The sequence below is a fragment of the Xyrauchen texanus genome, chromosome 6, assembly GCF_025860055.1.
Source record: "Xyrauchen texanus isolate HMW12.3.18 chromosome 6, RBS_HiC_50CHRs, whole genome shotgun sequence".
Lineage (NCBI taxonomy): Eukaryota > Metazoa > Chordata > Actinopteri > Cypriniformes > Catostomidae > Xyrauchen > Xyrauchen texanus.
In genome coordinates, this window is record NC_068281.1 from 31,230,847 (window position 1) to 31,254,758 (window position 23,912).

Here is a 23,912-nt window from a genome sequence, read left to right on the forward strand (position 1 = left end):
CAGATTTTTGCTGTTTGTATAAAGAAGGGATGAGTCTAATTGATTTGTTTGTGGTAATCAAAATTATGCCAGCAATACTGTCAAATGATCTTAACTTGTATTGAACCCAGATTATTCCTTTACAGGTTAGGTCAGGTAAAAGTTGTTTATAACAGTTAAAAGTGCAGGTTGCCATTTTAAACAGTGCAGATACATTATTTTCCACATGAATGAATACTCCATAGAACAAAAACAACTTTTAAAATTGAATTTTAATATTTACTTATGTACAAAACAATTTCATGTTTCTGAAAAATAATGGTAACAGTGGATTCAATATGCTTATCTCTGTATGTACAGGGTATGTGAGGAGAGTTCATGTACAGTACATACCATTTTACCCTGTATTCTGTACAAGCAAATGATTTATAAAAACCATTTAAGGGGATAGGAGCAGACTTATTGCTTAACTCTACATTAAATGTGTGGCATATCAGCAGACAATTTACACACCATGGGCTTGATTCAAACTGCACAAGCGGCAAACAGACAAAACGTGACACGACGTATCTAAAGATTGTTATTAGCTAAAGTTATTCTGTCCCCGATCACATGAATCTGCGTTATAACAAACTTTAATAAAACAGCTGATTAGTGCAGCTGAAATGAATGGCAAAGAAACATTTAGCTCTTTCAGTAACAGGCTCACAGACACAGCAGGCATTTTCTTTTGAGAATGACAAAAGGCTGCGTCAGGAAGTCCGAGTGTCATGGTTATGGTTTTGGTCCACATGCCTTGATCCATTTAAATCAAACCCTTAACCCCCCATTTCTGCAGTGCACAAAAAAACTGAAACATAACACATTCTCCATTTAGCTCTGCTAATGCTCTGACTAGGGTAGTTGTGCTGTTTTTGACCATTCTGCATAGCCTTGTTCAAACACAGTATTGATGCAAACAGAATACTAACAGGCTGAAGATGCTGTAAATATGACTAAACTCCATGCTGAGGTCCTGTAAACACATTAAAGGTTGTGAACTTTGAAAGGCATTTATAAAATATAATAGCCACAGACTCTCACTCCCACTTGTCCGTTTGTTTCAGTACAATACTTATTAATTTAGTGCATCATTGCAAACATTTAAAAAATTAGTTTAATTATCTGCACGGTAGAAATGTTCAATAAAATAATCCTATATATCAAGCATTAATTCTAAGAATACAGCATTATTGCACGGTTGACCAAGCTATGAAAATAAAATTACATGTAAAATAATTCAAATGTGACTGGATTGCAAGTACACAGAATATCCATAATTGTAATTAGTTATATTTCAACACTTTGAATGTCACTGGATGAGATCTGCACAGTGGACCACAAACTGCCTGGTTAGAAGGACTGTGTGTGATGGTATTTATACAAAAGCTGGTTCTAACACAGTCTAAAACCTTAACACTCAATCTCACTGGATTCCATTCCAAAATCCTTGTGATTTGGTGTCTGCACTAGATAGTGTGTCTTAAAGGGGTAGTTCACCCTAAAATAAAACTTGTGTTCATGATTTACATTTTGTAATGTAAATCATGCTCATTTTGTTCCAAACCCATGACTTTCTCACTTCTGCAAAACACAAAAGTAGATATTTTAAACAATGTTGCAATCACTGAACTTTAATGTGAGTCGCTATCAACTGCTATTGTGAAGAAATACATCAGCGGTTGTAAAAAAACAAAAACAAAAAAAAAACACCTATATCATGATGTCATGATATTTGGTCACGAGACGTGCAAGAACCAATGATGTTTAATGTTACTGATGTATCGCCATATTTGATTTGTTCTGTTTACAGGAGTTGATCAATTATTTGTTTTTGTTTTTAGAGCAAATAACTACGTAAATTGCGATCTGTTCAAGATACAAAGTGTTTGTATGTCTTCAGAAGACTTGGAATATGGTGCACAAATCGCATAGACTACTTTCATGACACATTTGGGTGCTTTTTTAAGCTTTAAAGCGAGTCGCTATCAACTGCTATTGTATGAAAATAAGCAAATGGAGCATCAATAAGCTTTATGGGTTTGGAACGACATGAGAGTTAGTTTGGGTTTACAATTTCTTTAAACTCATGAGCACATGCAAATAAGTATCAGGCTCTGGATTTTTCAATGCAGGATCATTTAGCCTCATAAATGCAGTTCAAATTCCCCGAGGCCAAATAATTAAACCTGATGAAGTAATATATACATTAAACAGCCCTGTGCAATCTTTTTAAATGGTTTTATTTAAGCTTACTGCAAAGCAGCGCTCCATGATGAGTATTGTTTGTGCAAGTGTTTGTGCATGCAAATGATTGTATTGGGGTGAATGCATATAATTAAGAATTTAAGAGCCTCCATTTGGAGTTTCTCAGGATATTTAGTGCTTTGTACATTTTAATATGGCCAGGCAGCTATGTGCTACACTGGTCTTGACACATACTGTATCTGCGCATGCTTGATGTGTTGTGGGCTATCATTACTCATAATTACATGCAACATCATCCAAACCATGTGCTCAATGAAGGCATTTTTCCGATCTTATCAGTAAGGAAAAGGTTTGTGTATTGCTGTGTAACGTTTGAATGGTAATTACAATGCGTTTTGCATCATTTTCTTGTTCTTCATGTACTTTTTAGCCCCCCACCCCTTCCCCCAATTTCCTTGCAGTGTGGGTTTTTAGGGTCTATATTTAGAGCAATATTGTAGTTTTGATCTCAGAGACTATTTTATTTGGATTTAAAGTGTCGGCACCAGATGGGTGCGTTGGCTAGCTGCAGCTGAGTCACACTGGCACACACTCTACCTTTCTTACGCACATTCTCTCACTTACTCAAAAGACAAAACACACACATCAACTAACATACAATTTTAAAGTGAATATACATACAAAAACAAAAAATCACATGCACATATGATCATTCATGAGCCTGTCATGGTCTGACATAAATTTTAAACTTTAAAATCAACATTTAATCCTAGTCTATTTACTTTAATGCACATCCCTGGTATTATTATGAATGATTAGTGCATGTTATTCCAAAAAACAATCCTAGTTTGTTATTATAGGGCTCTCAATCAATTAAAAATGGTAATCTAATGGATTATTTGCGATATTGATGAATCAAATTAATCGCATATATTAATGTTTGCTGTGAAAGGCCCCCAAATAAAGACAATTCAATATATAATAGACAAGACAAGTAAAGCATTGATTAGACAATGCAAAAAGTGGCTTACAGGAATGTTCCGGGTTCAGAACAAGTTGAGTTCAATCGACAGCATTTGTTGCATAATGTTGGTTACCACAAAAATGTATTTCAACTCCTTTTCTTAAAAAAAAAAATAAATAATCGAGGTTACATTGAGGCACTTACAATTGAAGTGAATGTGGACAATTTTTGGAGGATTTAAAATCAGAAATGTGAAGCTTAAATTTATAAAAACACATTCATTTTTCTGTTAAAACTCATTAATTATTTGAGCTGTGAAGTTGTTTAAATCATAATTTTACAGTCATTTTAGGGTTTTAGGGTTGGTTGACATTACGTCGTCATGGCAACAAAGTTGTAAAATTGGATATAACTTTACACGCAGAAAGTTAGTAAGTGTTTTTATCAAACTAAAATAATGTTTTGTGGATATACTTTTGAAATGTGAGTATTTTAATGTTAAAAACTTGGCCCCATTCACGTCCATGGCAAGTGTCTCACTAGAACCCAGATTTTCTTTTTTTAAAGAAAAGTCAAATTCAAAATAAATTTTTGTTGTAGTGAACATTTTGCCACAAATGCTGTTGACTGAGCTTAACTTGTATTGAACCCAGAATATTATTTTAGGGGCTATTGGGTAATGTTAACCAATAGCTATTCATGTTTAAAACTTACATTCGGTCTGGCTCCATTCTGGTCAACCATTTTTGCAATCCAATCAATTCACAATGGGTAAATCAAGTTTCATCCTATATTTTTTCTCATTAAATATCCTGTTTCACTCTAATATATCTCATTATGGAGGTAAAATGGGTTATAAATGGCAATTAACACTGACATAAAGTCATACATATCCTGATACAAAGTTTTAAAATGTATCCTACCAACATAAATCCACACAGTGTACATACACACTGCAGCATATCTATGAACATCCCACACATACAAACACACACCCACACACACAGCGTGTTTTGTGGGAGGGCAAGACCAGTTACTGAGGTTTTGATTAGTACACAGCAGACAGTGTGCTTCACCGCTTCAAGATTTGCCTCCAAGTTCTCTTCACCCTGACTTCACAATACTGTGTATGGTGTAAATGGAGTGCGCATTGCCAATCACAGCCAGCTGTCATTCTGGTTGCCCCTTTGAGTGGGAGGGGCTTGCCTCACTCAGTGGTTCCTCATTCTGGGTTGGGCAATGCTCGTTGACTTCCTCCAAGCTGTCCTCAAGTGGGAGGCTGCAGTCACAGGGGAGCTGTGATTGGAGCTCCTCTTGGGGTGTGGCATTGGTGTAGGGAAGCTCTGATTGGTCGTCTGTGTGTAACAGGCTGTTCTGGCTGGATAGCTCCGTGCACTCGGTCTCATTCACAAGGCTGCCCTCGGACGGCTGCTCCCCTTGGTCTTCCAGGTCAGGGAGGTTGAGTTCCCTTGGCAATGATATGCTCCTGTGACGACTCCAGAGCTTGTGGAGTTCGGTAACCTCTGAAATGCTGCTGCTGTTGCCGCTGTCGCGGAAGCTGGCCAACGGTGGACGGACTTTCACTCCAGTCACTGTTACAGAGCCCTCAATGGCCTTACGCAGCTACAGACAGGCATAGTGATTAAATCCTTCAGCTCAATATACTGAGTGTGCATTAAAGGAATAGTTCACCCAATAGTTGTTCCAAACCCATATGACTTTCTTCCGTGAACCACAAAATATTATGGCTACTTTGATAACATCAGACCTCATTAGTTCTGGTGACATGACATCATGACGAAGCCGATGTATTGGAGTTTATCAGTGATTTCATTTAAGAGTGAATAATGACTTGATTGGCTGATTGTGTGGCTTCATAAGACTTATATATTGGAATATATTGCATGTGTCATATCGATTGCTTTTACTGTGGTTTTAAGATATGTTTTTATGTCCTTTTTGGAGCTTGACAGACTGGAGTCACTGTTCACATTTATAAAATGGCAAATAAACCATGTAAAGACTTACACAAAAATAACTGATATGGATTTGGAGTGATATTAGGGTAAGTAATTAATCACAGGATTTTCCGTTTTTGGGGGTGAACTATCCCTTTAAAAGCTGTATTTTACTTGCATTAAAAAAAATCATTGATATAACGATGATAAAGGGCTTTTACAATAAAAATGCAGTAAGGCAATGAATCTCTCTCATGCATAAAGACAACATGATAAAAGAATACAATCAAACAAACCTCCTTTAATGAGACAACCCCAACTAGACGGCCAGTACTGGTGACATAAGCATGATCCAGGCCAAGTAGTGAGAAAATAGTGTGTGTCTGTAACGCACAAAAGGACAGAGATAAAGGGATGAAGTTCTTGCTTCATTGAAGGGCAACTGTGATAACAGAACTGTCTTGTTAGTTTTCCAAATAAAACCCCTTTTTTCCCATGTGAAACAGAGAAGAACGTTTATTTCCTTTCCTCCTGAGAACTCGACTTTCTAAAAAGCCTTTAAAACATTAACAATACTTTGTGAATGACTTCCTCATGTTTCACTGATCTTGTTTATGATACTGTAAGTCCTTACCTTATGCAAAGATGTCCGCTCCACCAGCTGAAAGGGGGCGGGGTCTATTTTACAATTGTTGAAATCTACAGCCTCATCCAACTGTTGCTCTTCCCACACTGATATCTGTAAAAAAAGTTAATTGAGCAACATCTTTTAAAAAGGTAAAAAATAGACGGGGTAATTTTATGTGAGACTTCATATAATGTATGCAATATCATAAGATGCAGGCCGTAAAAGATTAAGAAGCTACAGAGTTAGCTTTGTTATGAGTCCTCCAAACCATGCGGATACAATATGAAGCTATTAATATAAAGCTATTTTTTGTACAAGCAATGACCGACAGAACATTTTGTCAGGTGCAAGGTTTATATTATAAAACACCACCCACAGTGAAATCTCACTGGGACAAAATCCAGATTCACATTACTATATTAAACATCAAATATGTTTTTATTGGCTGTGATTGTGTTGTGATGTGCAGCATTTATGCTTTCAGTGTGGGCAAATAACTTGTACTCATATTAGGGGCCGTTTATAACGAACACGTTTTTGCAATTGTTTTTCTACGTAAACGTGTGCTAGATGAGGCTTGTTTTTTCCCGCATAGGAACGGCACTTATTTTTAGATGATGTGTCAAGTTAAAAAGAACTTCAACTATTAAAAAATGTCTCGACACCTGCGTTTTTCTCTATTCATTGCAAGGACACGTTTGGTCTGAACAGTCCCTTAAGCCACGTCCATACCCATACATTTTCCTTTTAAAAAGCATTGATTTTACTACGTTAACGCTTCTCATCCACACTGGAATGGTGTTTTCCTCCACCGAAAACAGAGACTTTCAAAAACGCTCTTCCTAACCACAAACATTAAAATAATGAATTCAGGAGTTTTCAAACTTCAATAGATTAGTGTGGACGTGGCCTTAGTTGTACAAAAAATATATGTTCTAGAACACATGCTATAATGGAATGGAAAATGGAAGCATTGGCATTACCTTTGAATGTGTGATTACAACATAGATACACTTTACAAGAATCTTAGATCATTATGAATCGTTATTAGGGGCTTATGACATCTTGATTCAGTAAGTATTTATCAGTAAACACAGTAAGTTTACCTCTGCTGTTGACATGTCATCTTCTACATTAGGAGTGTCCTGAAAACGAGTTAGAGTTAAACATAGAAATGCACTATATTGTCCCTTGCATACACTTGCCTCTACAAATGATAATGCAATTAATAAAAAATGTTGTTCACAAGACAAGCAACACATACTAATGTAGTCTACCAAAGCAGCTCAAGATTTACTAAACATACTGTAAGCAAGCTTAAGCAATAAATTAAACGCAGCCTAGGGGAGGGTAAGGGAGACTGGATATCATTAAGAAGGCAATAAAGAAATAAGACAGGGAATAGCTTTTGCGAAAGGTTGTTAATTTGGTTGGAGAGTTTAAAGCTTGAGGTTAAATTGGGCTTCAATCTGAAGTTTTGTTCAAAAGAAACAGTGCTACCCATGAAATGTCCTGACATCCGTCTTTTGGTATATGGACATACAAAGCTCCTAGGCTCATTTTCAATCTTGACAACCGCAAAAACCAAACCATGCGTCACACAAACGCACTCATCCCATGAGAGACATATAAACTTCATAACATGGTATGAATCATCTTGTGAGTCAGCTAGTTCCCTGTTCCCTAGAGGGAAAGTACTAAAGTGGAGCAGAGTTATCAATACAGTGCATAGGCAGAACTCAATAAGGCCTCTGTGCTGTACAGGTCCTATTGACTGTGCCACTGCCACCCCATTAATGCGTGTTTGTGGGTAGCAGAAGAAAGGGTCTCTGCTGCAGCTCTCTTACCGCCATGGTTATCTTCACACGCTTGGGCCTCTTGCTCCTCTTAGGAGCCATGGGGCCAGCATTGCTCTTCCAGACAGAACAGAAAAGGGAGGAGCATAAAGCATTAATGCAACTTTAATGCAATGCTCCCTCAACAGCTGTACCTTCAACATTAACTATTATCAAGGGACACTGTTAGAGGCAACCATTGCTCTTCAAAATTGAAAGGCAGAAAAGGGTTATGTATAACAAATGGAACAGCCAAACTCCGTAGTTAATGCTCGGCTGACAGAACATTCCCTTTACGCTGGTCAACAGATGCCGCTTTATCAGAGAATTCCTGTGGGAACCTAGTTTAGCAGAGGGTGAAAACTTTAGAGTTATAATGAACAACAGACAAAAAGCTTTGATCACACCAGGGTTATTATAGTTTTGATTTGTTTAATTTAAAGCTAAAGTAAAATACTTTCTTCTATTAGAGCTTATTATGCAGAGACAACTATAAAACTGAAAAACAGAAAACTGTAAACACTGTGTCTCAATGGCGCTATAAACATTCCTTTTTTGTTTGTTTTTTTTTAGTTACCCATCCAGCCTGACACAACAACATTGGTTCGACCAATGGCATAGGTTGGGGCGAGACAATCTGTTTGTTTGATTTACGGCAAAGGGGGGTAGTGTTTGAAAAAGCTGTGTGAAAACAATGTGTATTTTTGCAATTAATCCAGAGAGTTTTCTTTGGATTTCACTCTCCGACTGTTAGTTTAGCTGTAGTTTTATAAGTGTTTTCTAGTTTCAGTTTAGTTACTTTTTATTGTAGCTTTAGTATTTAAAGGGATATTTCAATTCTCTCATCATTTACTCACCCTCATGCCATCCAAGATGTGGATGACTTTCTTCTTCTGAACACAAACAAAGATTTTTAGAAATATTTCTCAGCTCTTTTAGTTTATTTAATGCAAATTGCTCTCTGAAATCTGAAGATCCAAAAACCACAAAGGCAGCATTAAAGTAATCCCTTTGACTCCAGTGGTTAAATCTGTGTCTTCAGAAGTGGATATGATAGGTGTGGTTGAGAAACAGATCAATATTTAAGTCCTTTTTTACTATAAATTCTCCTCCCTGCCCAGTAGGTTGCGATATGCATGAAGAATGTGAGTCACCAAAAACAAAAGAATTTGAATGTAAAAAGGGGAGCTTGATATTAAAAAAGGACTTATATATTGATCTGTTTCTCACACACACTTTCAAAGATATGGATTTAACCACTGGAGTTGCATGGATTACTTTAATGCTGAATTAATGCGCTTTTTGGACCTTCAAAGTTCTGACCACCATTTGTTTGATTGTTTTGACCTATAGAGCTGAAATATTCTTTTTAAAATCTTCCTTTGTGTTCTGCAGAAGAAAGAAAGTCATAAACATCTGGGATGCATGAGGGTAACTATTTTTGGGGGAACTATCCCTTTAAGGGCTGCCACGGTAAAGCTGACCATACTAAGTGTACAGAACTGGAAAATTACAGAACTGGAAAATTAACATTGTTTTCAAAAAGCCTTACGAATACAACCCCCGTCTGCTATTGATTGGACAAACATTGGTTGAGTCAATGTTGTTGTGTAGGGCTGGACGGGCCGCTCAAAACAGAATTTTTATCGCACCACAGTAACACAGTGTTTATAGTTTTCAACTAAATGAACCTACATATGGCTCACTTTTAGTTGTCTCTGCATATTAAGCTGAGATAGGAGACAGTAGTTAAACACCAAAAAAGTTACACTTTAGCTTTAATGAATTAACTAATATCAATAAAATATGTTCAATAGAGTTAAATTTCTTAGAGCAGTCTAGTGTTACTGCTATCTAATGGTGTTTCGTTTAATGAATGTTTTATTAAATGTTGTCAAATTGTATTATTTACTGTGTATGTATATAAAACAAAACAAAAATGTAATTTAATTTAGTTTTGGAGTTAAATGTTTTTTAGTTTATTTTATTTTCCCCCCAACTATGTTTATTTTATTATTTTCATTTAGCTTTCATTTCGTTTTTGTCAATGTTAATAACACACTGGTTCACACATAACATACTATAAATCTGATTTATATCTTTTGGACTGACAGTGTAGTCAATATCCTGAATCTATATCGGTAGGCATAGTAATGACTTGAGCATCAGCAAAGAGACACCAAGAAACATAAGTCACTTGCTTTCATTATGGAAAGAGAGGATAATAAACTAAAAATTATGCCTCTGCTCATGTCTTTCATGACATCTCGCCACGGTGATGAACTCACAAGAGAGCATTTGCATCAGAGGTTTGCTCATTCAACATTCAATACATAGTGAATGCCAAATGTTAGCAAATATGAATGAATTTAGACACTGCTGTAGAAACTACTGCACTTTGTGACACAATGTGACTGTTACATCCATGATAACAGAAAACTATTTGAAATCCGCTCTCACCATTCAGACAGAAATGGCATTTTTAAAAATCAGATTTTAAACATATCTCAAACAACATATTTACAGAATCAGAATCAGAATGAGCTATATTGCCAAGTGTTCTCATGTACAGAAGGATTTTGTTTGGTGATAGGAGAAACAAGTGCACACAGAACATTAGAGTGAGACACAGAATATAAAACAAGGTAAGAATATAAATATACATACAAATAATAGGACAAATAACAGAATGGCATATGTACATGTGCTGATGTATGTGCAAGGTGTATGTACAGTTAATTAATTAAATCTGAGTTAATTTACATATGTACATGAGATATTTATTTACATTATTGCACTATGGGGGAGTCCTGATGCAGTTTAATTTTTCATGTGGAAAATGGCCTGAGGGTAGAAAGTGTTCTTGTGTATGGTTGTCCTGGTGCTCGATGCTCTGTAGTGCTGGCCAGAGGGCAACAGTGCAAAGAGGGAGTGGGCAGGGTGTGTGGGGTCCAGAGGGATTTTTACCTGCACATTTCCTCACTCTGGAGACGTACAGGTCATGGAGAGGGGCAGGGGGCAACAATAATCCTCTCAGCAGTCCTGACTGTCCGTTGTAATTGTAGTGGCACGTTACGATTCGACTCGCCTCAACTCTACACGCTTTACGTTTCTGAGCTTGCATTTCCACTGCAGTTTAGTGCCATCTCAACGTGGGTGGGATTATAGGCTGATCGTCATAGTTGCGCCGCCTCTACTGTCGTGACATCATCACGACACAAACTGACCTAGCTGTTAGCTACAAGCTCATTGTGCTGCATAAAGCAGTTGTTGCATGGGGATTTTGGCCTGGTTTTTTAGAAGCAAGCTTCCAGTAGCTGCTTCAACTAAATAAAGTGAAGCTTTCAAGCAGAGTATAGAGTTAACGTAACAAAATGTACATCCTCCATTGTGGCTGAGTCCAGGGCACTCTCCCTCCCATTGCTCGCCGGTTTAGATAGCGTCCATTTGGTCGAACCACTTCCACTTTTCCTTGATGGTTCTGTAGTCACTTTTAAGTTTTTATGAACTTTTCCCTAAACCGTTGGTAGGTCCGGTGATAGACGTGTACGGCAAACAGCTGATACACTTCCTGAGAGACTTTTTTCGCTAACGAGTGGACCGTCTGCACCTCATTTATTGACCACGGCGTGGTTTTGCACACACTGTAATTTATTTTTTCACAATTGAAAGTCACGTGAACAAATGATACTGTTATCGCTTTTGCTAACTTTAAAACTAGCAGGTTGATGTCGCATGTTGGAAATCCAGTGACGCTGGTAGTGATGATTCTCCCTGATCAGTCAGTGAGCTGCAGGATTTCGAAGTCACATTTAGTATCGCCTCGGCTCACTTGGAACCTCGACCGAGGTGGTACTAAAAAAAAGTATCAGGTACTATCCACAGTGTAAAACCCCAAAAAAGCGTGCAGAGTTGAGTTGAGTTGTACTGTGCAGTGGAAAAGCCCCATAAGTCCTGTGATTTTGGCTTTTTTAGGGACCTGAAAGATGGTGGAGCGTTTGAAGCGGCAGGGAACTTCACACTGCTCCAGTGATCGATTGAAGATCTGTGTGAAGATGGGGGCCAGTTGGTCAGAGCAGACTTTCAGACAGGCAGGTGAAACACTGTCTGGCCTGAAGCTTTCCTATGCTACCGGTCAAAGGTTTTGAAACACATACTCATTCTTTATTATAATATATATATTTTTTTTTCTTCACATTTTTTAATAATAGTAAAGTCATCAAATCTATGGAATAACATAATAATAATAATAATAATAATGGGAATTATGTTGTGACTAAACAAAATCCAAAATAAATCAAAACTGTGTTACATTTTAGCATCTTATGCTATATTAGTCACCCTTTGCCTAGAATTTGCAGACATGTTCTCTTTACATTTTCTCAACCAACTGGGATGCTTTTTTTTGTTTTTTTTAAATCAGCATTTTTCAGTAGCATGACAGTGGCAGCTGTTTACATTTACATTACATTTATGCATTTGATGACACTTATTACAGGGACAATCTGGAGTTAAGTGCCTTGCTCAAGGACACAATGGTGGTGGCCGTGGGATCAAACCAGCAACCTTCTGATTAACAGTTATGTGCTTTAGCCCACTACACTGGAATGCTTTTTAATCAGTATTGAAGGTGTTCCCATCTATGTTGGGCACTTATTGGATACTTTTCTTTATTATTTGGTCCAAGTCATTTTTATTAAATTTTTGTATATAATGAAATAAATTATTATGGTGGCACAATTATATTTTTTTCTAGTAGTAGGTGGGGGGGACGAGGGGGGGTTCCAGTAGGTGTTGTTGTGTGTGTGAAGTGAAGATCAGAGCGGGGAGGGGTGCGACACTGGGCTTTTAAACCTGCAGTTCATCAGCCATTAGTTGACTCTCTACATTGCAAGGGGGAGGTGTCATATACTTGGTAATGCTCTTCAGGCCTTTCCATACAGATGCAGGATTGTTGGCTGAAAGTTTTCAGCTTTTCAGAGCTGCTTCTTTTAACCACTCTGATTTCCTTAGTCAATGTGTTCCTGGCCTGGTTGTACAATATTTTATCCCCACTACTGTAAGCATCCTCTTTGGCATGACGAAGCTGTCTGAGTTTTTCTGTAAACCATGGTTTATTGTTATTGAATGATGAAAATGTCCTAGTGGGGGATGCACATATTCTTACAGAAGCTGATATATGATGTCACAGTACTTGTGAGCTTGTCCAGGTCTGTGGCTGCAGCTTTAAAAACTCTTTACAGTCCTTACTACAGGCTTAGCTGATTTTAGTTTCTGCTTGTAGGTCAGAAGATGATGAACCAGACAGCGATCAGAGAGTCTTAAAGTTGCACACGGGACAGAGCGATATGCATCCTTTACAGTGGTGTATCAGTGGTCCAGTATATTTCTGTCTCTGGTGGGGCATGTGATGTGTTGTTTGAATTTTGGCAGTTCACAGATGAGGTTAGCTTTATTAAAATCTCCCAGAATAATAATAAGAGAGTCCGGGTGTTGTTACTCTGTGTCTGTGATGTGATCAGCCAGCTGTTGCAAAGCTGCGTTCACGCACGCTTGTGGCGGGATGTAAACATTCACCAGAAAGAATTAAGAAAACTCCCACAGTGAGTAGAAAGGTTTACAGTTGATGAAGAGCACTCCTAAATTAGCACAGCACATATTCTTCTACGCTGTTACATCTGTACACCAACTTTCGTTGATATAAATGCATGTTCCACCGCCTCTCGTTTTCCCCAATAACTCTGTGATTTGATCTGCTCTGAACAGCTGAAAGATCTGCAAATGTAACATGCTATCGGGATGACTTCATTCAGTCAGGTTTCTGTGTAACACAGAACAGCAGAGTTAGAAAAGTCCTTATTGGTTTGAGAGTGCTGAAGCAGTTCATCCATTTTGTTGGCGAGGGAGCGGACATTCAACAGTTGAATACTTGGCAGCGGAGTCTCAATGCCGCGTTGACAAAGCTTCACAAGCGTGCCGGCTCTCTTCCCTCACGTGCATCTTTTGGATCACTTGTAGAGTACCGCTGCGCCTCTAACTATGATGTCTAATAAAACGTCCGAATAATCAAACAGCGGCAAGAAATTATCATGTATGCTCTGCCGAATATTCAGCAGTTCATCTCTGGTGAAACTGATCAGAACAAAAAGAGTGACAAAAACATGACAAACAAACAAAAGTAATAAAAATGCTAGAGCGCTCCACACCGAAGCAGCCATCTTGCGCGCCATCTTCCCGGTGTGTGTTTTGGATCGTGTTTGTAACAACAGGACTTCATCTAGGTTTTTTGCTGTTCAGACTACAAGCAACTTAATGAATTATGCCAAAAAATCTTATTTTTGGACAAAGCCTAAGACAAGGTTTGAAACATGAAGGAAGTAAATCATACAAGACATTTTAGGCTAATTGTGATTCTGCTTTGCCAGATGGATCCACTTATGTTTCTTGCCCCATATTCATTCTCTGAACACCTGTAAAATCTACAGCAATATAAGTGCTTCATTTCACCCACTCTCCCTAGAGTGCCATCTTACCTCGACTACCTCATTTACAGGTTCCCTGGTGGAGAGATTTGGAGAGCCTGCAAAAAGAGGAGTGATTAGATTAGCACAAGATGGGTACATACAAGAGGTTCGTTGAGAGAATGAAACAGCGGAACACGGCTACATGTGTGGGAGTTTAAATGTATGAGTAAGTGTTAAATACACACTATTCAGTGACTCTGTGTTGCTGATCGCAGACACTGTCTTCAGGGCAGACTTGAGGGGGATCTGAGAGTTAGTCAGAGTGGGGCTGTAGGAGGACTCTTCAGTGGAGATCTAGAGAAAGACAGTCTGTTAGATCCACATATTAACAAGGTTAATTACTAACATACTCCCTTCACATACTAACAACTGTAGTGCTGAAATCAGCATTGTCTGCCTGCCACGCATTTCCCTCTTTGCAATGACTGACATAGAAAACAAAAAACAAAAGAAAACTGAGTGTTGTGACATTAAGATTCATTTGTTCTTCTTGTGAAATACAGCTGAGAACCACAGACTTAAAAAACGAATGTGAGAATAAGGCTGAACATAATTAAAATAATATGTCACCCCAAAGAGAAAATTCTGTAATTGTTTACACATCCTCAAGTCATTTTTGCTGTTATTTTTTACCATTGCTATATTCTGCCGTACAATAGCTTTGTGTGAGGAACACACAAAAATGTAGGTGGTTCTTCACTGGAAATCTTCTGCTCTCAGATCTCATTCTCAATTCTGCATGTTTGATCACAAAACACATACAAACAAATGCAGTTTTGGCATCAAATCATGATGCAACAAGGCACCATTCTGGATAGACTGATCTCACTGTGAATTCGGCAACAGTAGGTTGAATGTTAATCTTCAGCTGAAATCAGTCTGTGCTTACCGAAATTCAAACTGCCAACCACAGTTGCCAAGGCTGGCAGTGTTGTTGAACAACATGTTTAACAAGTGTTGTTGAGCACGCCAAAAGAGAGTAGTAAAGCAAGTTATTTTTAGCTGTAAATGACGTACGGTCAACAGTCACGTAGTACAGCCTAAATCAAACCCCAACCCTGAGCCTAACCCTCAGTGGAGTAAAATGTTTATTTTAGAGTGAAAATGCGATCTCTGAATCACTATCGCCCTTATTTCTGTGAGCATGATTATTCCTGGTATTCATGGGTCGAGAACCCATGTCCCTGATGCTGCTCACGCAACATGCTATCAGTAAAGTCATAGGAAAAGGTAAAAACATTTGGCCCGATTTGAGGGTACTGGAACATTAGGTAGCAACATGTCAACTACCAGAGTAATTGTGTGATGGAAAATAACAGCATATGGTTAAACTACATGAGGATGAGTAAATAATATAAAATGTAGAATTTTCATTATGCCTGAACTATTCCTTAACCTATTATGTTTTTTTGCATAGATCTACATGTATGTCTGATTAATCTAAAACTAAATAAATAAATAAATAAACAAGGGGTTGTTCAGTGTAAGCCTCATACCAGGAAGCGTACACCATGGGCAGTCTTGGGGGGAGACTCCTGGGAGAACGTGGGCACATGGGTGCCGTTGTCCTGGGTACGCTCTCTCAAGTACTCCAGTCTGCGAGCACGTCCGAGCTGCTGTGAGAGTAGGGACTGCAGCTGAGAACGCTCCATAGAACCCAGCAGGATCATGGACTCTGGAGCCAGGTGGGGACACAGGCAGGGGAGACAGCAGAGAGACCAGAGAGATAGGGAAAGAGAGAGAAAGAGAGAAGTGAGAGAGACACTTCAGGAGAGCTGGAGCAATGGAGGATAGCTGGAGGAATGGAGGATAGCGAAGGGAAATGGAGGGAGGGCGGGAAAGGAGATGGATAAGGTAAAGAATGTGTCTGTCACTGGGTTAGAGGTGTAATTATGGGAAAACATTTCCATCTGTGAGCTTTCATTTAGGAACTTCAATAAAAGGTGCTGCTTTCTGAAAAAACATTTATTTGCATTTTTCCTTAAAGAACATTATCTGTTTTGAAGCATCATATAAACAACTCACACTAAAATGTTTCTTTAGATTCATCCAGCTCATTCCTATTTCAGGCATCTACAACAATGAGGTCGTCCTCATTGCAGACTGTAGTGCAATGACGTAATGGATTAAATCCACTACGTAGTCGATTTCTGTAACATACTGGATGTTTTTAAAGCACACGCACAACTGGTAAATTACATTCGATTTTCTTTACAACTTGTTACCAAAATTATATAATTTAGTATTATCAGTATGGCATATGGCTTATTCACAACTTTTTTTTTTGACAGGCTTTATTAATGGCTAAATAAATGTTAGTCTTCTAGGGGAATACCAAGATCATTAATTGGCTGATTTTTGGCCAAGTAACCATACCAAGCAAGCTGAACTTCAAAACAGAATGCACTTTTTGTTATTTAAATACCAAACAAATCGCTTGACGAGTGCTGAGTGCTGATATACTCCCTCCTCTCCACCAATAGCTGGAGTGTGGTGAGCATACTGGTGCTCTATGGCTGACGACGCATCATTCAGGTGGATGCTGCACACTGGTGGAGGTTGAGGAGAGTCCCCTGTTCACTGTGTAAAGTGTTTTGAGTGTAGTGTCAGAAAAGCTTTATATAAATGTAACGTTCATTCATTCCACAAAGGGCTGCTGAGGCTTAGTTGGTAGAGCGGGTTGGCCACTAAACGCAGGGTTGGTGGTTTGAATCCTGGCCCACACGACTCTATATGCTGAAGTGTCCTTGGGCAAGAGACTGAACCCCAAGTTACTCCAAATGGCAGGCTAGCACCTTGCATGTGTGTGTGAATGGGTGAATGAGTCACAGTGTAAAGCGCTTTGAATACCGTTAAGGTTAAAAAGGCGCTATATAAGTGAAGACCATTTACCTTTAAAAAAACGAAATAGCCAATAGGCTTTACATCACAGCCATGAACAATGATTTGCATTATTTGCTGGGATGTGTTGCAGGTGGTATTAGGGGGAGTGACCTTCTCTGAGTGCATCTGTTTGGAAAAAACCTGTGTAATGCAAGATGGGTCATCCATATTTTTGGTCCATATTCCCAGAAGAGAAAAACTACATTTTAAGTGTGTATCTGTGAAAGGTTAATTTTGTCAACGTGCAATAGGATATAGATGGCTTCACTTCTAAGAGACAGACTAAAAGCCACACATTTTCATTTCATGGGGTTTTAAGTAAAAAATGTGTGACATGACATAATATAATATAATGTAATGTAATGTAATACAATATAATAATATGTATTGCATTATATCGGCCATTAGCAACCTTGCACTCTTGGTATCGACATCAGCCATTGAAAACCCACTTCGGTCAATCACTGCTCCCTTCTTCCCAAAAATTGCTTCAGCAATTAAAGACTCCAATTGCAATGAGTGATTTCAGCAAAATTGTTCTTCCCATTTGAGTAAAATAATAATAATAATAATATACATTAAAAGACTATTTCTGAATGTTAAAGGCAGTGGCCTTGACATCCATTCCATAAAGCTTAATCAGAACTCTCTCTTAAACTCTCTAAAATGTGAGATAGTGATTATGTATGAAGGACATATGCAGAACGTGGACTAACTGAACAAAAACAAGAGCTCAATAATTCCCTTAATAAATGAATAGACATACAGGATTTTATATACAATATGTCTCACCTTTGGACTCCACCAGTGCAAGGGTTTTAAGCTGGCCTGTTACAAGAGCTTCCTGTAGGTCCCGATAAGTGGAGAAGAGAGTGATATATCGCACGTCTCTCACCATTATGTCCTCTACACGGATATTATATTTCCTAGAGGTAAAAAAGAACCATATGGGGAGTTAGCACTCAAAAGGCCAGGGGAATGATTTGAGATTTAAAAATAATATCAAGGGAAAATATAATAGCATAAGTTCTCACTCCTGTCCCCAGCCCAGCTCTGGCAGATAGGGAAGCTTCTGGATCCTGATGATGGAATCATATAAAGAAGGCTGCAGACTCTGAGCCACAGCATTGGCCAATATCACAGCGATCATCACAGGCAGGATGTGCGAGATTTGACCGGTCAGCTCAAACACAATGACAGCGGTGGACACAGTGTGAGTGACAGCACCAGAGAGAGCCGCCGCCCCTGTGGGAATCACCATTTCATTACGCATCAAATTACAGTAGCAGTCACCTACCGCAAAAGCCAACTGATTTCCTATTGTGCTCCTGACAAGCTTTCTGCTTCACTGCACAATGCAGTGCTACTGCTGAAGCCATTTCCACAAGCAAGATCTAATTTGGCTGTTGGTCTGTGTGGGTTAATGAAAAATGTATGACTCTTGCATACAACACCCCGCAGGTTCAATTACGTGTGTGAATAAGATATAGCCACGACGGGCTCAAACTGATTTGATTTGAAAGAAAACAAATGGACATCCTCGAGAATGTCGGCACAATGGATGCTCTCACCTACAACTGCGTAACCGCCGGGAACTATTGGATATACTGTGCTGTCAGCATGAATCCCTTCAGGGAAGATGGCAGCCATACTCTCACCAACCAGTCGACCGAATGCAGCGCCTGTACAACACAGACATAGCATGGTACAGAAGTCCCAAAAAGTGTTTGGACACTTTTGTCACACTTCAGAACGCCCGAATGCCATTGCATTATATTCAAAATATCAAATGGCATCTGAAAACAAATTATGGAGAAATAACTTTTCTTCTAGTAATTCATTTTAAACAATATGGATGATGAATGTATGTAGTCAGTTCTCCTCAAGTTCACAAAGGTGTCCTAGCAATTTAACCACAGATGCAGTTCATCACTTAACCCTTGTGCGATCATCTGGACATTTTTGTCATTTTCATATTCATTTTGCCGTTAATGCCAAGGTGTGTATTTTTTGGGAGAATTTAGATTTTTCAACCTCAGTTCCCATAATACATCTATAATACACAAAATAGATACACTCAGGACCTTAAGGACAAAAATGTCCCCATTAAAACCCAATGAAACTGCAATATTTGATCTAAGGGTATCATGCATTCATTCCAGAGCCCTGGCTTTAAAAATATTTTTTTTAATATATTTTCCACCATATGGCACCATTTTTCACATGTTTAGCCTATGGAGCAAATACATGCTTTTTTCCTATTTTCTGTTTGCTGTATTATAGAGCACTGCAGGCCAATTGAAAAAATGATGCAGCTAAAATTGTTGGTGTGACTGTCAGAGTGTGTTTTGTATGTGTGTATTGAGAAATGTGTGTGTGTGTGAAAAAGAACAGTGGCATTATATAAATAAAGGCATTTAAAGGGTTAAAATACAAAAAATTAATTAATATTTGGTAGTTATGATCAGGACTGATGTTGGTTAAAGAAATGTACAAATTGAAAGTGGAAAATAATATTAATATATAATATTATGGCAGTTTTTTGACACGGACATTTTTGTACTCTAAGGACCTCTGAGTAACTTTTTTAAATTGACGCACAAGTGTTAACTATGAACACAGAGTTTCGCTACCAGAAAGTGTCCAAATACGTACGTTTTGTCTTAATTTTGAACAATCTATCTATTGCTTTATAATTTGTAATCTAACATTCTTTTTGTTAAATGTTTTGCTTAAAAAGTGTTTGGTTTGATACTTTGTTATAGACTGTAAAGACAATCATATATTTATAAGTGTGGCCTGTGTTCATAAACTTTGTTGGCATTTGGGTGTGACAAAAAACAAACAAAAAAAGACACATAAAATTGTTAACGCATAAATTACGAATACTTACATGAGATCAGAATCATTGACTCCACAAAAGAGCTGCAGTGATTTGACCACTTTATGCACAGTGTCTTTAATCATTCAGACAGTGATGAAGGATGGAAATGGACAGCATGATTGCGGGAAAATGAAAAACAACCATTTAGAAGAAATTAAAACATGGTGTGAATATGACAGCAAACAATTTTCAAACCTGCACACTCATGCAATAGTGGCTTGAAATGAAAACCAAAAATAAAGCATATCCCACAGTGTTGTTGTATGACTGTGAAAAACACCCGCACTATGCTACAATCACATACCAATGAGGAAAACCGGCATGAAGGCCCCACAAGGCACAGGCATCGTCGTGGCCAGAGCTGACATCCAGAACTGAGGAAAAACATTCAGAACCAACATTCAGATGGTCAAACACTTGATCAGAGGAGCATTGAAATACAGAAATAAAATATGATACATGATAGGTAGATAGATAGGCAGACAGACAGATGAATGGATGGACGGACATACAAACAGGTAGACTAATAGACAGACGGATGGTGGACAGATGGATGGACCGACAGATAAATAGACAGACAGACGGATGGTGCATATTGTGAATGATTAATATCTATGGATGAATATATATCAGTGGGGATTTCTTTAAGACTGCAAGGGAAGCTCAGCTTCCCCTATAATGTCAAAAAAATAATGGTCAAATATGTACTATTGTGTAAACAATTTATTGACTAAAAATGCGTTAGAACACGTTCATCTCGAAGACGAGTTCGTTCAGAATCAGCTACATTACATATAGCAGGTCGGCTGACTCGATTTACTTCTCATACATTCCCGTAGCGTCAGTGCATTTCCCTGTTGAAGTGAGCGTCCACTGACTTCAATGTGGCTGCTCTGAACAGTTTTTTTCAGTGCTCTGAAAATAGACGGTCATTGGATAAATGCTGCGATTATGTCCCGCCCACGGACGCTCAGCGTCTCTGGGGGTGAATGAGGAGTGGGCTGGCCCGGACGCCGGGCTTCCGCGTGATGATTGGAGGATCTGTCGAAAGACTGCATCTCCTTTTGATTGACAGCGAATCTGTACTATAAGAAGTCACTGAAGCTATTTTGCGCTCAGTCCCATCGCGGATTTCTCAAGTGTAGTCGAAAGACAAACTGCTGCAACCTATTTCTTTATATTTGTTTGGCGAAATTGGTAGTCAATTTGCATAATACATTTCACACAATTATACACCACATTCCTTGTTTCAGTTTTACCAAGTTTAATATATTTTGTTTTAGAGCGTTCGTTCGTTCATTCATTCATTCATACAGTAGGCTAGGCTAGGCTAGCGTCGTACGGGTGAAACTGCGCACGATGGCAGACGGTGCTAATATTGTCGACCTGATTTTGGCGAAGCCATTTGAAAGTCTTCCTTACGAGGAAAAAATTAGAATTAAACAGCAGGGCAGATCAACACCTAAGATTGATTTAGTGCAAAAAAATAGGGTAAATAAGTTTATAATGTAGGCTGAAAATGAGCTTCCCCTCTTTGAAAGACCAGCAGCTGCCACTGATATATATTACATAAGGCTTACCTTCATGACAATGAAGAGCAAGAGTGTTATGAAAACACTGACTTGCGGGTGCTTCCAGGCTTCGGGTACATGACTGGCATACTCAAACTCCTCGGCAACACCTTGCTTGTACCAGGTCAGGTTGTCAAACAGTGCAACTAGTGACTCATGTTGAGTCAGCTAAATGAGGGGGCAGTGCTCTTTGTTAATTGTCTGTTAAATGCATAATTACAGATTTTGATCAGAAAATGTTTCAGATTCACACTCACTTAAAAGTTAAATAATTGGTTGTATTTCTTTATTTACAGATACAGGATTTTATAGTTGTTTCTTCTCAAAGAGAAAGTATAAGAATTCCTTATATACTGTAGACTGATGAAAGAAAGACATTGAAAACTGACACAACTGAGAATGACACACACAATAACAATCTGATACAACAGACCTGGCCTGCCATAAACTGTCCAAACCCTGGAGGAAAGGTAAGTGTGGACACGAGAAGAGTGACCACCGCAGGATACACTAGTCTTCTATAGGAAACAGAACATGAGAGAGAGAAATTAGTATTTCAAATCTCACATATTAGGACACATACAGTGGCAGCCAAAAGTTTTGAAAAATGTATAGACTTTGCTCTTATGGAAAGAAATTGGTACTTTTATTCACCTACTAAGTGGCATTCAGCTGATCACAATGTATAGTCAGGACATTAATAATGTGAAATATTACTATTGCAATTTTATTTTTATTTTTTATTTTTTTCAATTTTGAAATACTTAAACTACTTCAAAGAGTTCTCTCAAAAAAAATCCTCCACATTTAGCAATGAGAGCTTTGCAGATCCTTGGCATTCGAGCTGTCAGTTTGTCCAGATCCTCAGGTGACATTTCACCCCACACTTCCTGTAGCACTTGCCATAGATGTGGCTGTCTTGTCGGGCACTTCTCACACACCTTACAGTCTATCTGATCCGACAAAAGCTCAATGGGGTTAAGATCCATAACACTCTTTTCCAATTATCTGTTGTCCAATGTCTGTGTTTCTTTACCCACTCTACCCTTTTCTTTTAGTTTTTTAGTGTTTCAAAAGTGGATTTTTCTTTGTAATTCTTTCCTTAAGGCCTGCACCCCTGAGTCTTATCTTTACTGTAGTACATGAAACTGGTTTTGAGCGGGTAGAATACAATGAATATGTCAGCTGAGGACATGTGAGGCGTCCATTTTTCAAACTAGAGACTCTGATGTACTTATCCTCTTGTTTAGTTGTACATCTGGCCTTCCACATCTCTTTCTGTCCTTGTTAGAGCCAGTTGTCCTTTGTCTTTGAATACTGTAGTGTACACTTTTGTATGAAATCTATAGCATTCTTAAAAACAATGACTGACTGATGAGTTTCAAGAGAAAGCTGTTTCTTTTTCTGCCATTTTTGAATTAATATTGACCTTCAGACATGCCAGTCTATTGCATACTGTGGCAACTCAAAAACAAACACAAAAACAATGTTAAGCTGCATTTAATGGACAAATAGCTTTCAACTGTGTTTGATATAATTGGAAGTGATTGTGATTTTCTAGAACTAAAAAGGTGTTGGAGTGCACCTTATGGTGCCTGCTAGATTTGATCAAAAATGACTTTTTTCAAATAGTGATTGTGTTGTTTTTTACATCAGTAATGTCCTGACTATACTTTGTGATCAGTTGAACGTCACTTTGGTGAATGAAAGTATACATTTCCTTCCGAAACAGCAAAATCTGTACATTATTCCAAACTTTTGGCGGCTGGCATATATTTATTTATAATGTTCTTTAAACCTGAAACAAAAAGCATATTTCCTGGTCACATGTCAAGTTAATCACAGACTACAGAGCATTAAACATAGAGTAAGTGCAGGAGTATATTGTTTTTCATATAAAAAACTCACTTTTTTAGCAAAAACTTGTTGATGATTTTCTGTTTCCTCATAGACTCCACTATCAGCCTGTTCAGGTAGACGAACAAAGCCCCTCCAAAACCACTGGCAATACTGAGAAAGAAAATCTGTGACATTACATTTTCTGAAAAAATTACAAAGACATTGTACTTTCTATTTGACAGCAGATGGCATGGCAAACTAAGAATCACTGACAAGTTGGATTTTCAGCCTGGACAAATAAAAAACCTGGACATGTGAACCTTATTATTACAGCCTTGGTCACCTCAGCACAATTCTTATTGTGAAAGTAGAAATGTGAACAAATGTTATTAGACTAGGCTACTGGCTTGCAGATCATTGGTGTCCTAACTGCCATAATTCAATTCATATAAATCAAAATTTTTTCTAGAAAAAGGTCCCAAAGGCAAAACACATACCCGAGCACAACAAAAGCTGGAAGCTCTTGTAGGTCAAAGGGAAAGTCCAGACGAAAGCGAGTTTTAAAGAGAGCTGTGATCGTCTCTGAAATTTGACAAAGGA

General features: G+C 38.2%; 1 protein-coding gene across 1 annotated transcript in view; it reads right to left on the reverse strand.

Annotated features, from left to right (window-relative positions):
• Window positions 1-289: 289 nt before the first annotated feature.
• The window catches only part of LOC127645409 (chloride channel protein 2-like), a 53,563-nt gene continuing 29,940 nt past the window's right edge, over window positions 290-23,912 (reverse strand). The window contains exons 9-24 of the mRNA XM_052129020.1: window positions 23,810-23,894; window positions 23,382-23,483; window positions 21,907-21,991; window positions 21,483-21,641; window positions 20,207-20,276; window positions 18,590-18,700; window positions 18,053-18,263; window positions 17,811-17,944; window positions 15,632-15,810; window positions 14,321-14,429; window positions 14,145-14,191; window positions 7,624-7,689; window positions 6,883-6,921; window positions 5,783-5,887; window positions 5,445-5,531; window positions 290-4,813 (exon numbers count right to left, since the gene is read on the reverse strand). Coding sequence (XP_051984980.1) covers window positions 4,361-4,813; window positions 5,445-5,531; window positions 5,783-5,887; window positions 6,883-6,921; window positions 7,624-7,689; window positions 14,145-14,191; window positions 14,321-14,429; window positions 15,632-15,810; window positions 17,811-17,944; window positions 18,053-18,263; window positions 18,590-18,700; window positions 20,207-20,276; window positions 21,483-21,641; window positions 21,907-21,991; window positions 23,382-23,483; window positions 23,810-23,894 — 2,042 coding nt within the window. The 3' untranslated portion in view covers window positions 290-4,360. The remainder of the gene's footprint in view (window positions 4,814-5,444; window positions 5,532-5,782; window positions 5,888-6,882; window positions 6,922-7,623; window positions 7,690-14,144; window positions 14,192-14,320; window positions 14,430-15,631; window positions 15,811-17,810; window positions 17,945-18,052; window positions 18,264-18,589; window positions 18,701-20,206; window positions 20,277-21,482; window positions 21,642-21,906; window positions 21,992-23,381; window positions 23,484-23,809; window positions 23,895-23,912) is intronic.